This window comes from Emydura macquarii, unplaced genomic scaffold (assembly GCF_026122565.2).
Source record: "Emydura macquarii macquarii isolate MOO-44397 ecotype Brisbane River unplaced genomic scaffold, CSIRO-AGI_Emac_v2 contig_3019, whole genome shotgun sequence".
NCBI classification, from domain to species: Eukaryota; Metazoa; Chordata; order Testudines; family Chelidae; genus Emydura; species Emydura macquarii.
In genome coordinates, this window is record NW_027133156.1 from 6,536,670 (window position 1) to 6,554,898 (window position 18,229).

The window sequence follows — 18,229 nt, forward strand, 5'->3', positions numbered from 1 at the left end:
TGCAACTCCAACCGCAGTCAACAAACTGAAAACAACTGAGAAAAGACTTTCTCTCACCTCTTTCAGTTACAATAATCTTAGGTGTTATTTGCCTCAGATAATCCCACTACTCTGTACTACTCAATAAACAAATGAATGTACCTAACCATTACATACGTCACCTGTTTCCCCAGAGTATATATTGCCATAACAAGATAACATCACCATCTCATCTCTTACATTTCATATGGATAGTAAAGATACAACCAAACTCGCATCCCCATAGAGCTCCTTTTTCTAAGTCTGACCTAAATTTGAATTTCCTGACTTTCATATATATACATTTTTAAACTACTATATCCTATTAAGGTTTTTCCCCCTTAAATAGTTAATAAGTGTTTACAGCCTTAATGATGCTTTAATAATTGGTTTTGGGCTTAGGGTGGGGCTTTTTGTTTGTTTGTTTGTCTTTGGTCTGGGAATAACTAACACTTGTATAAAACCTAAGACGAGACAACTAAAACTAATTGGAACACAAGGAAAGAGGTTATTACTGTGCCCCACAGCAGTCACCATAACTCTCTGTAAGGTGCAGGGCTAAGACATCTTGAAATAAAAATATAATGTTAACCCTTCTTTCACCTGAACAACTAGTCCAATTTTGGGGCCTTAGGGATGTTCCATTTGAGAGCAGAAACTGATGGAGTCTGGTATTTTCTTTGATGCAGTCTTGTTTATTTACAAGATATATACAAAGTTCTGCTTCTCCGAACACAAGGGGAACCAAAACAAGGGGATAGCTTCTTTGTTTCCAGCCCCAAGCCCAGGGGTTCCCAACCTTTTACTCAGCGTGACCCCATTTAAACACTGGAAATTTTTGGTGACCCCAGCAGACAAGTCATGGCATTGCAATGCTTATGGTATTTATATTTTTCATTTAAAACATGTTAAATCATTTTAACCTGTTTTAAAATAAAAAATACAATATTGAATACAAAGCCTAAAATAGCTATTAAATCCATTTATCTGACATTTATTATTTTTGCTTTAATTTTGGATTATATTTACTGTGCGGTCATACTGTTAAACAACCCTAGATTTCACAGTTGCTAAATTGAGGCTACATTTACACTGACGGCAGCAATATTGCCGCCACCAGATCCATCTTTCAGGATCGATTGAGCCGTCAGTGAGACCCGCTCAATCGATCAGGAAGTCGACTGAGTAAGTCCACCCCCTGAAGTAGTGTAGCACTGAGTCGACGGGAACACTGTTCCCGTCAGCTCAGCGCAGTGTGAACAGCACACAGAAAGGAAGCTGAGCAGTCGACGTCAGTTACACAAACTACTCTGCGTAGTTTGCGTAATTCCCATCAACTGCTGCCGAATCACGCAGTCAGTGTGAACCAGCCCTGAGAGTTAAAAGTGTGTAATCCTCAGAAATTATAAAGGAAATTAGCCATTACAGTTATTGCTATGCTTGCTTAATACAACTGCCTCTAAACTGCGACTAAAATTGAAGCAAAAAGAAATGATAATATAATAACATTTTCTTTTAACAAGAAAACAATAAGTGCCATTCCATTTTCAACGTCAGAGAAAATAAATATAGCCTATATATGCATTAGTTTATCAATGCAAATAACTAATTCTGACTATAGTCAGAGACAACATACAACAGAAGAAGCTCAGAACATTAAACTGACTACCTGTAGGAATATTTAGCAGATTAGCACGTTGTTTGAATTTTTCATGCCAGGTCATATTTTAAAGCTTTACTATTAAATACCTGAACTACTGTGACACCTGGGCCTGAGAGTCTTGACACAATTTGTCAAAGTCTGGTTTAAAGTGGTAGAGATTGCACACCGCAGTTCTGAAGTGATGTCCAAAGTAGAGCGATAACGCAACTTGATAGAAACTAGGGCACTGAATCCTGCTTCACACAAGTAAGTTGTGGCAAAGGGCACAAGTATCTTGCGGGCATGTGTCAACAGAGCAGGATAGTCTGTTTTCACTGAACCAGAAGTCAACTATGGCTAGTTGAGAAAATAAAGATCGCAGGACAGTTTGATGAGCTGATCGACCTCATTTGATGGCAGATACATCGCATCAGGCTGACACAAAAATGTGCTATGCACCCAGTCCATTACGGATGTGTCTGGGATGTCTGCAAAGAATGTCCCAAACTGTTCCTCAAGTCATTGAAGATGGGTAGTCATCACTTGTGTAGGAGTCTCAATTCCATTGTTCTCAGCCAGGAAAGCAGATAGCCGAGGGAGTGACTCGTAGTTCCTCTTGATGAGGTTTTGTCCCCAGAAAGCGATATGGTCGCTCAGCATGAGAATGTGTTTTTTTTTTTGCCCTGAAGACTGGCATTTAGATCGTTTAGCTTTATAAAGATGTCACTCAGGTGTGCCAGCAGACACATCTGGTCGTTATCAGAAACAAAGTTCACACATTCTTGTTTGTTCCATTCAACCATGTATGCACGTCTCATCTCTGAGTTCAAAAAATCGTTCAAGGATCTTTTCTCATGAGAGCCACCGAACTTCAGTGAGGAACAGTAGAGCATCATGCTGGTACCCTATTTCATCACACAACTGGGCAAAGAGATGAGCATGTAATGGTCAAGCCTTAATGAAATTCATGATTGAAGTAAATTTTGTAAAACATCGCTTAATTCCTTACTCGGTTCCTTTGATGCCAACTGTTCTCTGTGGATGAGGCAGTGTGTCCATACTGCAGCAGGTGCGAAATTCTTTACCGTGGCATGCAAGCCTGCTTTGCATCCAGCCACACTAGGTGCTCCATGAGTGAAATTTCCCACCAATTTATCCCAAAGGATTTTTTTCTCCTGCATGTAATCCTGGAGAACATCAAACATTTGTTGCACCGTTTCGTTTTTGGGGAGAAGCTTGCAAAAAAAGTATATCCTCAAAAATATCTCCTTCCCAGATGTAGTGCACGTAGGCTGTGAAATGTGCATCACATCTCTCAGTGCTTACATCGACCTGAAAAGCAAATGCCTCTATTTGCTGCAGGCGTGTCGTCAGATTTTCTTCTTGATTCGCAGCAATCGCTTCTACCCTGCACTTGACTGTAGTATTAGAGAGCGGTATTATTTTAAGTTTATTTGCTGCATTTTCCCTAAGCATAATTCTGACCATGTCAATTACAGCAGGCAACACTGACATTTCTCCAACTGTGTGAGGTTTCTTGCACCGAGCAATACGATAACTCACTTCAAACGAGGCCCTCTGGGACTGCACTGACATGGACATAGCAGTCTTGAATATTAATTTCTGGGAATTCCTTTTCATATTGTTCAAAAAATGACCTTGGCTTTCCTTCATGTTCCCCATGTTGTGAACTCAGGTGACATTTAAGTTTATTTGGTTTCATGCTGTCTGCAGACAAAACAGTCTGGCACAAATCACACTGTGGCCTTTCTTCCCGTTTCACCTCTATTCTTGTAAATCCAAACTCAATGAAGGATTTGTCAAATTTACGCTTTCGTGTCTTGCATTCATTTCGGTTCCCAGTATCATCTTTGTCATTAATATTACTGCTTGAGCCTGAAGCAGAAACTTTACAGAGAAAAGCATCCATGTTGAATTTCTCTAGAGTGTATAATGTATTTCACTTAGCCAGTATCAACATTCTAATTTTACATCAGCTTCCTGTAATGTACAGGTCTTGTGTCAGAGCTGCAACTGTCATGAGTGAAGAAATAATTGCCATGTGCAAGTTGCATATTTATAAACAGGAAGTGTATTCATTAAACTGATCAGATTTATAAGTGATATTGTACATTTATTGAAAACCTTTGTTGAATAGACCGATTAGCCGTTATACTGATAGTACATCAATTGCATGCCAACTGAAAAAATTAAAACTTGAATGACACCGTCGAGTGTCTTTGTGACCCCATTTTTTATCGTTATGACCTCAAAGTTGGCAACCACTGCCCAAGCCTCTTCAGTCAGCACAAGAACCAAAAGCTCTTTATAGGTTTCCTCTAGGGTCACATTATGCTTACAGGCTCCTGCTTGGCTTTCTTGCTCTGCCTCAATCTCGGTTTCTTGTCTGCCTTCTCAGGTAGGCTTTTTACACACCCATAGACTCACTGACACACCTGGTCAGAGCAATACCCAGTGGACCCTCAGCTGACATAGTGTGAGTGTGTGGGCAGGTTCTATTAGGCCTTAAGTGTTTCCTACAACCATCTTAAATAAAGGGCACATTGACACATCTGTTTCAACAAGGTTTTAACTCAACTAATAACAAGGCTTAACCCAGATCATAACAATAACTGGAACTGTCCTTTACTATAATCACATCCATGGCAGAAAATCTGCTGTTTCCACCAAAGCTTTTATACCTACCTTTGAATCTGTATTGACACATTCTGAACTGTAGACTCGAGACCATCTGATAAAATTGCACTGCACCAAAGATTTACTCCTGCTTTCCTAGATGCATACACCGAAGATGATCTAATGCTGTACTGGAAGAATGGGAATGATTCCCTAAAAACAGATGAAAGGATATCACTATCCCAGTTCCTTATACAGGAGTTTCACACCACCACAAAGCTTGCCTTTTATAGCAGTACAGGTAAGTGAATTTTGCTAATGTGGTGAAATTATGTTAGATTTTGCTTTCCCCTCCTTCAGCCCCAATCAGATAAGGTCAACTCTATCTGTGCCTTAGAAGATGGAATGGCATGTGGTTTCCTCTGGGGCTCATAAAAACTGCCCTTGAACTGGCCACAAAGGACATACTAGCAAATGGTCCAAGGCATTCACCTTCCCACAAGGGCTGAAGCATGGGCAAAGATAATGCTGAATTGCAAACTTGGACTTAAATTGTTTGTTCATCACATCTCCCTTTATCCAGTGCTGAGTTATAATGGTACATTTATGGTGCTATATACATAATAATAATCCCTCTCTGGAAACAAGTTGCATTACAGCTGGACCTCACAGTAGTTGGGAATGTCCTTGACTGAAGTGTGGGAAGACTTGCAGAGGCAAAGCTAATTGACAATTTTTAATTTATATCCACATAGTTATCTGGTGCATTCATTAGAATTATATATAAAATGAGGAGCCTGATCCTTTCAGCCCTCTCAGAATGGAACTCCCATTGACTCCAGTCAGAAATGACTGCAACAGGAGTTTCTTGCACAGGGGACTTTCAAGATCAGGGGTGATATTTGCTCTCAAAGTCCAGTCCTGTGAGGTGATAAGACCTCAAGAATATGGATGGTTTGATTAAGATCCACTCTGCTTTTAAACAGAGATGAAGCTGTAGTGATCACTTATATTTTTCTTATAAGAAAGTACAGCACTCTTTCACTGTGGATGTTGAAATGATTTCAAAATGTGCTAAACTGTACTTGTGGATAGTTTTCTTTTGGTGTTAGTTACCCTTTTTTCCTTCTCTCTGTGTTATAGGGTGGTACAATCGCCTGTACATTAACTTCACTTTACGCCGCCACATCTTCTTCTTCTTGCTGCAAACCTACTTTCCTGCCACTCTGATGGTCATGCTGTCCTGGGTGTCCTTTTGGATTGATCGCAGAGCTGTACCTGCCAGGGTCCCTTTAGGTAAAAATAATCTTGTAATCGGCACACCTGACTGACCACACACACTAGGAAAGACCTAGTTATTGAGACAATATCATCAGCATCAACCCCCACCCTGTGATATACACCATACCATATTGTCACATAGCTTAGAATTCAGCCACTGAATTCATCTACTGCACTCGCTCACACGTACACATACAGGTTAGGATAGGGTAATGAAGAAGCGATGAATGAGGACAGCCTAAAAACATTTTAACTTTATTAGCCAGCATCATAAATGACAGATGCACACCACAAAAAAAAAAAAAAAAAAAAAATAGCGCAGAACAGAGGATTGATTCATTTTCTCTTATTATATAATTATAATAATAGCAAGTAGAGAGCATTTTCCATCCATAGATCTAAAACACTTTACAAATTCTTGTGAGAAAAGAGATGAAAACCAGCATCAGCAACTCTCTGTTCAATCTTACATTTTTCTTTGCAATAAATTTAACTGTATTCTGGGAATTAAAGTATTAGGTGACATTTTCCAAAAAGTCTAAGGGATTTATTTCTCAGTTCTGCAATGAGCTACATGCATGCAGATTCCTAAACTTACATTGTAGGACTGGGATCTTAGACACGTCCCATCCTTTAAAATTAATGTCCAAAAAAACTCACCCTTAATTAATTGCTATTCACATTTCTCACAGACTTTGAGTTCAATCCCACTCCTGCTGATTTCAACTTGAACCAGGATCAGGGGTCTTATTTACTGCAAATTAACCTGCTTAATAGAAAGAATATGTGCTGACATAGAACAGATATGAATGGAACATATTTATTCATGTTTTTATTACAAAATGGTTGACATTTATACCAAGACAATGATATCAAATGCTTAGAAACCTAGTTGAAAGTTACAGCAATAGAGAATAAAAACATAGTACTTATGTAGAGCTTTTCTTTTCAAAGGGGTTTACTAACATTAAGTCATTCATCCTAACAGCCCTGAATGTGAGGAAGGTATATAGGATTATCACTATTTTACAAATGGGGAAACAGTAGCAGGGAGTAGCTTAATTACAGCCGGATTCTCATGCCCTGGCCTGTTGAGTATTCATCCATGAGCCATCCTGCTAGAATCAGTGGGATTTCTCACTGAATAATGTACTACTCAAGGTGAATAAAAATATCAGAATCTAGCCCTTAACCTCTCTGCTTGCAAGGGAGCTCACCTCTGGCACATTCTTGGGGAGTTGCTGAGCTGGGTACTTTGGCATTTGGTCTTCCACTACACATTTTTGAGGGATTTAATTTTCTCTTGGCACTGAGATCCTTTTTGGTAGATCCTTTCCTCTGCTAGCTTCTTGGAGATGGCATCATAGAATTGTAGATTTTGGGTCCTGCCTCCAAAATCATGGCTTTTACTGTCCTCACACCAGAGATCCACCAAAACCTTGGTGTCAGACGGGAATATGCTCTCCCAGGCACCATTTCTTCTGTTCACATGCTGTAGAAATGTTGCAGATATAGCAAGCCATGTGTAATATGGAGTTCAAATGTATACCAATATATATGATCTGGCAGGTGATTTCCAGTGCAGAAGCAGGAAGTAGGTGGATGGCACAAAAACACTGGCTAGGGGGAATTGTGGAAAGGCACTGGAAAATTAACAGTGCCGGAGTTGCTTAGCCTGCATCCACACTGCTCTGTTAGAAGCTTGAGTGTAGTCTATATTCCATGACAGGCTAGCTGCCTCCAGTGTAAAGCACCATCATACATGAATGAGAGGTTTTTGTGTGGATGGAAGTTCAGATTAGGGACAGCACTTGCATAAGAACACAAAGTTAACTTTGTGTTGTGCAAAATGAAGCACTCAGGACTGTTTCAAGGGGAAAAGGCAGTATGCCGTATTTATTAACAGAAACTAAATTAGTAACTAGCTTAAGCCTATGCACCCACACACACACACACACACATACACGCGCCCAAACGTACCAGAAAGCGTTCTATAGTTATATATATAGCTACCAGTCCTGATCGTGGTTTGAGGTCGTAGCTTTGGTCCGTTGCTGGAGTTCGTGGCTCGTGGTAGCTACCTGGCCAGGGAAGCTGGGCACGAGGAGAGCAGGGTCTTTGTCGGGCATGCACCGACGCTCTTCTGTAGATGATGTGTAGAACGCTATTTTTCCCCCAAAGCCTTGAAATCTCACCCAGTCTTATAGGTTTTTCAGTTTTGCTGTGTCACGTCGCTTCTCTGTGACCGTTGATTGCTGGTACAATAGCAGACGTGACTTTCAGCTTGTTCTTTGATGTCTTTGATTAAGTTTGTTCTTTTTGTTTTCTGGAGTGGATTCTTCTTTGCTTTTTAGGGATGTGTTCACACTCTTCAGCCTAGGGTGGACTTCACACTTCATCGGGACAAGCTGGCAGTTTGGGTCTGACTTACACGCACATACACCTCCATTCACACCTTGTTCAGATAACTATCTTATTCATCTAAAGGTTTCGAAAGGGTTTGATACAAGATGGAGTACATAGGGTCAAAATGGGGTTTTACATTTACAATATGGAGTATGATGGAGAGAAGTTCAAATGTTATAGACAAAATTGTGAGATGGTGATTATACATAACCACATAGAGGTTGACACAAATAAGGGTATGAATGGGCTGACACAAATAAGGGTATGCATTAAAAGCTATGAATTAATCTACACTATGAATTAATCTACAGGGTTACAATTATAATTTTATTCCTACACTTTGTACCAAAGACAATCCCTTATTAGTAGTATTAGTATCAGGGGGTTTTGGATCGCACTAAGCTACACCTGAAACTGAAAAAAGATATTTTAAGGGTAAATTAGAATTTCAGAAATGTTTGCTGTAAAGAATACAGTTTGAATTGTCTTCACTGTTTATGTCTGAATGGATGACAATGTGTTCCCAGGGATAACCACTGTACTGACAATGTCTACAATCATTACTGGTGTAAATGCATCCATGCCTCGAGTTTCCTACATCAAAGCTGTGGACATTTACCTCTGGGTCAGTTTTGTGTTCGTCTTCCTCTCGGTGTTGGAATATGCAGCAGTGAACTACCTGACTACAGTACAGGAGAGGAAGGAGAGGAAACTGCAAGACAAAGTGAGTTTACTATGTCCAGTGCCGTTTTATGTAATTGAAATAGGTGTTTGAATGGGCTGATTGTGCTTCAAAAGTCTTCATCCAAAAATGAAAAAAATCAAAGCTTCCTATTTAGGAATAGAGCAAGTGAAAGAGTATCAATACAGTGTTCCTTGTTAGACAGTTTAAAAGTTAGACATTGTCATCTGGAACCCAATCCCACTAAAGTTTCTTCAGCATGTAAAGTCAACTGGACAAAATCCCTATTCATAGCACTTTATTGTCTCTGTAAATGAGACATTTTGGTATCTTTTCTTTTAAATTCTTTCTCTTTGTAGTTAAGATACTAACTTGCAAAGAGCACCAGATAAAAGTAGGACTGTGAATGGAGTGGGTGTTCAGATAACGAGGAAGATTCAAATACATCTAAGCACAGTTTAAACTCTGTTTACAATGTACCATTAAAAATGAGCATCCTCTCAGGAATATTTGTAATTGTAAAGAAGTGGAGTTCCCACCCTTCTCCAGAAACAGTCTAGACTTCGGTGATTTAAATGTATCCCTTTGCCTTTGCTGTTATGTTAAATAACAACAAAATCCTCCCCCTAAGCTTTTCTCTTGAGCTTGGCTTTTACAAAGGTTTTGGCCCTGCAAGCTCTTTCTGTCCTTCTTCATTGTTCCCTTCGCTTCAAGGAGAGACTCCAATCTTCTTTATATCCTGGACTAAAATTAACAGGATCTATGAGCTTTGCTTACTCATGCCAGCAATCTCTGCATCAGGGTTATAACTAGAGCTGGTTGCAAATATTCCAATGAAACATTTTTCCATTGGAAAATGCTGATTTGCCAAAATTCAACATTCTGTGGCAACATGTTGATTTCTATGAAATTTCGCTTAGAAAAAAACCAAGTCTTTCAGTAAGGCTTCAACCTTATTGGAATGAAGTGTTTCCATTTTTGGTTTTGCAACAACATGTCATGTAGAAGCTTATTTTATATTATTATAAACTATAACATTTTAAATAGTCATAGGCAAAACAACACAAAAGTTGGTTGCGTGGGAAATTCAGAATGAAAGCAACGAAATAGCGGAATTTCCTGAGAAACAGAAATTCCGGTTCCTGCACAGCTCTAGTTGTAACGCCTGACATTCGGTTGATTCAGCAGAAGAGCCTTTCTTCCTATGTAGGCTCCTAGAACTTACCCCGCTCTTCTGGCATGGACTGGCCTTCACAATTTTCATAGTAAACTGACAAATAAAATCTCATCCTTGTATGAAAGATGGTAAAGCTAAGCTACAGATGAACAAATGATATGACATGAAGCCCAGTGGTCAGGGGCTACCCAGGTAAAATGGGCTCCATCCAGATGGTTCCAAGGACAGCCATGCAGGGAGCTGGCCCCCCAGCAGTACTCCCTTAGCTTTCCGTTACCCCTGACAGCATGGCTCCCTCATTCGCATCCCTTGCAGCATCTGCATCCCAAGGGAAGAAAAGGTCCCCAGGAAGGTGTGATACAGAGATAGCTGCTGCCCAATTCCACTGCTGCTGCTTTCTCTTCTTCTGTCCCCTAGCAGCCTGTTTTCCGCCAGCATTTGCTTCCCTCTGCCTGTGTAAGGAGAGGAGGAGCATCAGGACCAGATAGCTCCAAATACTTGTCTCATATGACTGCACTCAACCTTATTCACAGCTTCCTTGTACTTGCGGACTACCTCAGCCACGGCCCATGATGATGGATGGCAGCTACAGCGATGGGGATATGAATGAACTGGGACACTATGTGTCTGAGAATGGAGATAAACAAGACAGAATGATGGTGCACCTAACACTTGGTTCTGAAAGGAGTTCAAGCAGGAGGAAAGCTCAGAGATACGTCAGCATGCGCATCGACACCCATGCCATTGACAAGTATTCCAGAATAATATTCCCAGGCTCATACATTTTATTTAATTTGATATACTGGTCTATTTTTTCATAAATATCAGTTATTTCTCTAGTCAGTTTCCAAAAACTGTCGCACTGTGTCACTGTTTAAAATTAACATCTATCATGCTAATAAACAGAAAATAGGGGAAACACTTAATTGTAATGCTACCTGACTGATCAGAATTTTGATATTTTTATTATACAAAATTCATCTGTTGTAAAACATCTCTATACACATTTCAGCTTTGAACTAAAAACTAGGATATATTGCATAACTTTTTATACTAATTTTAAGCTGTACTATGTTCCTTCTTGTGCCTCACAGGCCACTCTAACTGGTTTTAATAGATGGCAATAATAATCATCAGCTGCTCACATAGGGTACATCTCTCATTTTATGCTCAGAAACTTTTCCTAGACTAAAGTCCTCATCCTGTGAATACTTAAGCATGTGCATAAGTTTCCTGAGTTCAATGGAAATAATCACATGAGGAAGGCTACGCACGTACTTGTGTTTTCAGGAAAGGATCTAAGTAGGTATTGCGAGCACTGACAAGCACTGGAAAGTTTATTGATGTTTAAAGCTTTCTTCCCCTGGTTAATGCACGATTTGTTTAGCACTGTGTTGGAGTAACTCAAACAGCCAAATACTAATGTCTTGTACAGCACCCATGCTCCATCTTGTTAATTCCTGAAATGCTTTCAAACTGCTTTGAATTAAACAGCTCTAAGTATAACAAACCGTATATATTTACTAAACAATTCACCCAAATCTTCCTAATTGAAATGAGATTTTTTTCAACACTAACAAAATACACTTAAAAAAACCCAAGTACAGGTGGCATTCAGTGGACTTGTCTGTGCCAATCATTCTGGGTAGATCTACAGTGCAATAATAGACCCAGGACATGGCTGCGTTTGGCCTGGATCAGCTGTCAGTGTAGACATTCAGGCTTGGGCTGGAGTCAAAGGGGGAGAGTCCCAGAGCCCAGGCTCCAGCCTGAGCCCAAACCGCTATGCTGCAATTTTATAGCCCCACAGCCCGAGCCCAAGTCAGCTGACCCGGGCCCTGAAACTTGGTGCCATGGGTTTTTTATCGCAGTGTAGAGTTTTGCCCTTGAATTCACTGGAGGAGGGAACAAGCTCTTCTGCCTATTAAAGAAAAATTGTGACAAACCATTCTTTTTTCAGAGACATAGACCTATAGAATTATAAAAGAACAATTTCCCTCTGAGATTCTCACTGCAATATCCTGGCATTACTGGTAAACACCACAAAGCAGCAGGCATTCTAAACACCAAGAAAAACATTACACCTGGGGGTGACCTCAACCACAGTGCAAATTCCTATTAGCAATGGTTTCAGTGGGAATTGCACTTGCTTATGAGGGCTGAGTTTAGGCTGTTATTTCTGCAACCACAAAAGGATGAGTCTCAAGAAGAAAAACAACAAAGTAATCATATCTGAGCCACCATCTAAGTTATTAAGACTAATGCTCTGAAACTTACCTGCAAAGGAGTTTCCATCATGAAGGGCCAAATCTAGTGAGATCCTGAGCGCTTCTAGCTAGCTTGGTTTTTATACTACAGCCATTGCCATGGTATGCAGATTCCCCCTGTGATGGAAGCTGAAGGTGTTCACCACCTCACAGGATAGGATCAAAGCACACAACAAGGGGAGTTGAGGGCACTCAACATCTAGTTAGCTCACCCCCTTATTTAGTTAAATTTGGTATTCACATGACAAAGTTTCTGCAACACAGATAATGTGGATTTGTCATAAACAAATCATGCCAAACCAACCTAATTTCCTTCTTTCACATGGCTACTGGCCTAATGGATGGGGGGAAGCAGTAGATGCAGTATATCCTGATTTTTGTAAGACTTTTGACACAGTCCCACATGATATTCTCATAAGCAAACTAGGGACAGGTGATCTAAATGAAACTACTACGAGGTGGGATCATAACTGGTTGAAAAACTGTACTCAAGAGTAAAAACAACGAGAGTCCTGTAGTACTTTAAAGACTAACAAATTTAATTTCCGCAGGCATAAGTTTTAATGGGCTGTAACCCATTTCATCAGGTGCAAGAAATAGAAATTAGATGGCAGGTATATATATACATCCAAGGTTAAGGAACAACAATGGGGAAGTAGTTGAGGCCTATTCACAACCATTGATTAGGAGGTGAGAATGTGTGAACACAGAGAATTACTTTTGGTAATGAGATAGCCAGGGGCTTCATTACAAGAAGTAATTCTCTCAATGGTTGTGAATAGGCCTCAACTACTTCCCCATTGTTGTTCCTTAAACTTGGATGTATATATATACCTGCCATCTGATTTCTATTTCTTGCATCTGAGGAAGTGGGTTACAGCCCACAAAAGCTTATGCCTGCAGAAATTAAATTTGTTAGTCTTTAAAGTGCTACAGGACTCTCTTTGTTTTTGCTGTATACAGACTAACACGGCTACCCCCCTGGAACTTTTTACTCAAGAGTAGTTATCAATGATTAATTGTCATACTGGGAGGATGTATCTAGTGGGATCCCGCAGGGGTCTGTCCCAAGTCTGGTATTATTCAGCATTTTTATTAATTATTTCAATAACGGAATAGACACCATGCTGGGGGGTTGCAAGAACTTTGAATGATGGGATTAGAATTCAAACATACCTTGGAGAATTGATCTGAAATCAACAAGATTAAATTAAATAAACACAAGTGCACAGTACTACACTTAGGAAAGAAAAATGAAATGCACAAATACAAAATGGGGAACAGCTGGCTAGGCAGTAGTATTGTTGAAAAGGATCTGGAGGTTATAGTGGATCACAAACTGCATATGAGCCAACAATGTGATGCAGTTGCAAAAAAGAATAATAGCATTCTGGAGTGTATGTGAGACATGGGAAGTATTTGTCCCACTCTACTTCGCACTGGTGAGGCTTCATCTGGAGTCCTCTGTCTAATTCTGGGTGCCACACTTTACAAAAGACGTGGACAAATTGAAGAGAGTCCGGAGGAGAGCAACAAAAATGAAAAAAGGTTTAGAAAACCTGACCTATGAGGAAATATTAAAAGAACTGGGCATGTTTAGTTTTGAGAAAAGAAGATTGAGGAAGGAACTTACAAAGTCTTAAAATATAGTAAGGAGTGTTTAAAAGAGGATTGTGATCAACTGTTCTGCATGTCCAGTGAAAATACCACAAGAAGTAATGGGTTTAATATGCACAAGGGAGATTTAAGTTAGATATTAGGGAAATTTTCCTAACTATAAGGATAGCTAAGTACTGGAATAGGCTTCCCAGGAGGTGGTGGAGTCTCTGTCAGAAGTTTGTAAGAACAAGTTACCAAATACTAGTTAGGGATGATCTAAGTATGGTCCTGCCTCAGGGTAGGGGAGCTATCCAAAATGACCTCTCAAAGGCTCTTCTAGCCCCTTCATTTCTATGATCCTATGACCAGTATGTTTAGGCAGAAAAAGTAAAATCTGTAAAATAGCTTAGGTAAATAATAATAGTTTTGCTGCAAAGTTTTTTCCTTCTCCCAATCAAACCTGTGGCCCTTATAAAAATGATAACTCAAGGTTCTTAAAGTTAATTGGTTATGTGTTATCTTTAAAAATGTAGGTAGACAAGCAAGTGTGGATGGGTAATAGGACTTGAAACATAAGACAACCACAATTGTAAAAGAAAAGTTTTGTGTGTGTGCAGGAAAAATGTTGTTTCATCCACTGTAAAGCATTACAGTCTTTTGCACTTGTAGCCACTATCAGGATCATATTGTAGCTATGCTATCACTGTATGGCCAATGGACCTTTTCTTCAACGAAATCTGATTTGGAATGATTGATTCTGACCTTCTATGCACTATCTTAGTTATAGACATAGAAAATGTTTGAATAATGTTGATGCTAGTTTATTTTTATATGTAAATTAAATAACTATTGTAAAATGTTCACAATTTCCTGTAACAGCTACAATAGTGAACTGAAAAAATGTAATTGGAGCACTACTCCATTGGTAAATGGCGCCACAGCATCCAAATGTAAGGAAAAGAAATTGTATAATGTTAAGTCGCTAACAGATACATATCTGGTATGTCAGCCATGATTTTTGTTTAAATTCTACATCAGGTTGTAAACACATACATATACTACTTTGCTATCTTATTAACTCTTAAGAGCTTTCCCAGATAATAAAGAAATTACTTTCTTATAAGAACACAGTTTGAATTGAACAAAGGGAAAAATGTTACTCTTGAGCGAACAATTGAAAAGCTAAGGACCAGATGATTCTGCCACCCTTACTTGCACTGAATTGTATTTACTCCACAAAGAGTCCCATAGATTTCAAGGGTATTGCTTGCATAGTAAGCTACTCGCCCCTTCAGTGTTATCAAGAACAATCGTTTCCATTGTCACAAGTAGAATACTTAGGTTGACATTTTGTAAGCAGGATTGCAAAACCTTACACTAAAGAATTAAAACGTTAGCTGTGTTAATTATTTAAACACATAACCCAGAAGTATTTTGTTTGCTGACCCATTACTTTAATGTTTTAATGGCGCACCAATATAGTAATATACAAATTCTTTGACCTCTGACCCTATAGTAATGAGAAAGGCTTTCAAGGATACAAATGAGTTAGGTCCCAACTCCCACTGACTTTCATAGGACACCTAACTGCCCTTTGTGCCTTTGAAAATCTCTCCTACTGTGGTTCTTTCAAAGTAAATTGTTCAAATCCCGTATCTGAATTTACATTGCTACTTTATTTATATGGTTATATTTTCAGCTCTAGTGCCTTTTGTATTGTATATAAATATATTTCTTCCATGAGACCAGGGCATGTTGTATAAAGCCAGTGCTTGAGTTTAAGGATCATAATCATAAAAAAGAAAAAAAAGTTGCTTTTTGGTTTTCAACCTTTCAATGTACATTTTTTTGCATAAGAATATTCATTTTCATGTCTGATAGTTGTCTGTTTTTTTATTTATTTCTAGCAAAACTCAACCACATAATAAATCTTTGCATATGCATGGCATTGTATGTTTTCTCCCCAAATTTCTAAAACTGTATCTCAATGAATTTATAAATATGCATGGTATTTTTTTTTTTCAAGGACCTGAGCCTCCCAGTGCTGAATGCCCTTAACTCCTATTGACACTAATGGTTTAAAAGGGCTTAGGGCTTCACAGCCAGGGCTGTAATAAGAAGCCTGGACTGAAATTATAAATGAGAAGATGTATGAATCTTCCATCCTAGGTTGTCTAGGTGTCCTAATCCTCATTCCCACTATTTAGAAGGCCACTTTATAATGTAATTCAGACCAACTTCCTGATGATTTACCAGATGCTCAGGATCGCAACATGCTGAATATCCTCCCATTCATTGGTTTTAATGGGAGTCAAGGATGCTCAGTAATCTGAGCACTAGGTTTTATCTAAAGATGTGCTGAGCACCTTGCATGACCAGACCCCTGGTAGAGGTGGTTGCCATTTTCTTTCAACACTCAATAAGGAACTTTATTAAAATAAAGAAAAATATGTTTTCCCTTAAGCTACTTTTTCTACTTCACTGTAGAGCATCTGCCTAGATCCCTGCCTGACCTCCTGCTACAGATTTAAAGAAAACTGGATGTGTGTGTTTCTATGTATGCACAGTGGTCTCACTTCATCTGGGTTGAAATGCACTGGCAGAGTGGGTGGGCAGAAGTTTTGGCAGATGCTTGCTTACCTGTAATTTTTGTGCTTGTCAACATTTCTGGATTAACAGGCCCGGAGACAGTGAGGGGCTCAACCTATCCACATAATTAATTTTAAAAATCACTTACATGGGGCAGCCACACTTTCAGTGCCACAAACTGTCACTTTTCAGCAAGATGGCCACTGCTGCTGCATGCTAAATTATTACTCGGGTGGAACAGCAGAGGAAGTAGTTAGAGGCAGCCCCAGTCAGAGAAACATAAAACAACTGGGAGCCAGGAAGAAAGGACATTGACCCCTCATTTTTTTTCTCCATCAAAAATAAACTCCATCCCACAACAACCCAAGTCATTGTGTATCCATCCCCCTTTCCCCGGTACACATTCTCTCATACCTGCTTCAAGTCTGAAAGTAGTGGCTAAATCTGCACTGAACAGATCCAAAATCTTGGCTACATCTGAGGAACAAGCAGACTTCAGGTGCCAAAGGCTCACTGTAGCCAGAAAGTGTGGCCTCCCTCAGAGATTAACAGTGAGGGATTGGGGGTTGGAACTCCTGGGGGTTGGAACCCAGGAGTACGCTACCTGAATGGAAGCAAGTAGGCGGGGCTAGGAGTATAAAAGCCCAGCCTGGCAGCTCAGTCAGAGCCCAGTGGCTGAGGGAGAAGGATGCCTCTCACTTGTTGCCTGAGGGGCGCACCCGACCGCTCCACAGAGGAGCGGCTGCTGGAGCTACCCACAGCGTGAGGACCTGGAGGAGCTACCTGAGCTGCCAACCCCCAGTGAGCCAGAGGGGACCCACAGACCCTGTGACTTAGGGGAGCTGCCCTCTGCAGATGACTCCAAACAGTTCCCGGACCTGTCATCAAGCGACGAGGCTGAGGTCTTCTGGAGCTTCCCTCAGGCAGAGTACCCCGAGGAACCGGGGTATGGCTCAGGAGACAAGGTACTGTAGGGAGAGGGTGGGAGGAAGTAGCCCAGGGAAGCCGACTATGATCTGGCTGAGGTTTCGCTCGCTCTGAGTCAGCGTGTGTCAGCCGGAGCCCCGCTTTCCCAGTGATGGGACACCCCATCACTGACAGGGCCCTGGGCTGGGACACAGTGCAGACAGGTGGGCCTGCATCCCCTGTCCCTCTTCCTACCCTAACCTAGGGGTGATCACTCGCTGAGGGCCAGAGCCTGTTCCCTGCTGTCTGCCCCTCCCTGCCAAAGGGCCGGGTGTGAAACTAGCTACTTGCCCTGCTGAGGGTTAGAGGCTGCTTCCTTTGTCTGCCCCATTGCTAACCTGCCCTGCCAAAGGGGTAGGCCTGAGACTATTGCCTCACCCTGCTGAAGGCTGTTTCCCACTGCCTGCCCGTCCCTGCTGAGGGCTGGGCCATAGACTGTTTTCTCGCCCAGTGAGGGCTGGAGGCTGTGCCCATGGTGACGCCCACCCTGCCTAAGGGCCAGGGCTTCGGGACTGCCTACTCACCCTACGCAGGGCTCGAGACTATTCCCCTTTGCTGGCCTGCCCCACATAAGAGTCGAGGCCCTGAACTGCGTGCTCGCCCTGTTAAAGGGCTAGAGACTATTATCCCTAAGGAGTGGGAGCTTAAACCAAGGATTGCCCTACTAAGGGCCCTCACCGCAGGATGTAGGCGCTGGGAGATGTGGCCTCCCTTGGAAATTGACAATGCGGGCGAGCCACCGACTCCGCCCACAACAGGAGATCCTCTACACTCACTTTTCTCAGTCTCTCCCATATGGCAGCCTGGTGTGTGCAAGCAGGAGTGATGACCAAACAAGGGTAGAAAGCAGACTCTACACCTGCCCGTGGGGGAAGTCTGTAGCAGATGTTCTGCCATTTATCAGAATTAGCCCTCTTGCAAGTAACACAATACATAAAAGCAAATCATACATTGCATTTCAAGGT

At 40.9% G+C, this 18,229-nt stretch overlaps 1 protein-coding gene across 1 annotated transcript in view; it reads left to right on the plus strand.

The window, feature by feature from the left end:
• The window catches only part of LOC137141174 (gamma-aminobutyric acid receptor subunit rho-1), a 66,472-nt gene extending 55,808 nt beyond the window's left edge, over positions 1-10,664 (plus strand). Inside the window, exons 7-10 of the mRNA XM_067530007.1 lie at positions 4,458-4,598; positions 5,441-5,593; positions 8,512-8,708; positions 10,377-10,664. Coding sequence (XP_067386108.1) covers positions 4,458-4,598; positions 5,441-5,593; positions 8,512-8,708; positions 10,377-10,664 — 779 coding nt within the window. The remainder of the gene's footprint in view (positions 1-4,457; positions 4,599-5,440; positions 5,594-8,511; positions 8,709-10,376) is intronic.
• Positions 10,665-18,229: the final 7,565 nt, after the last annotated feature.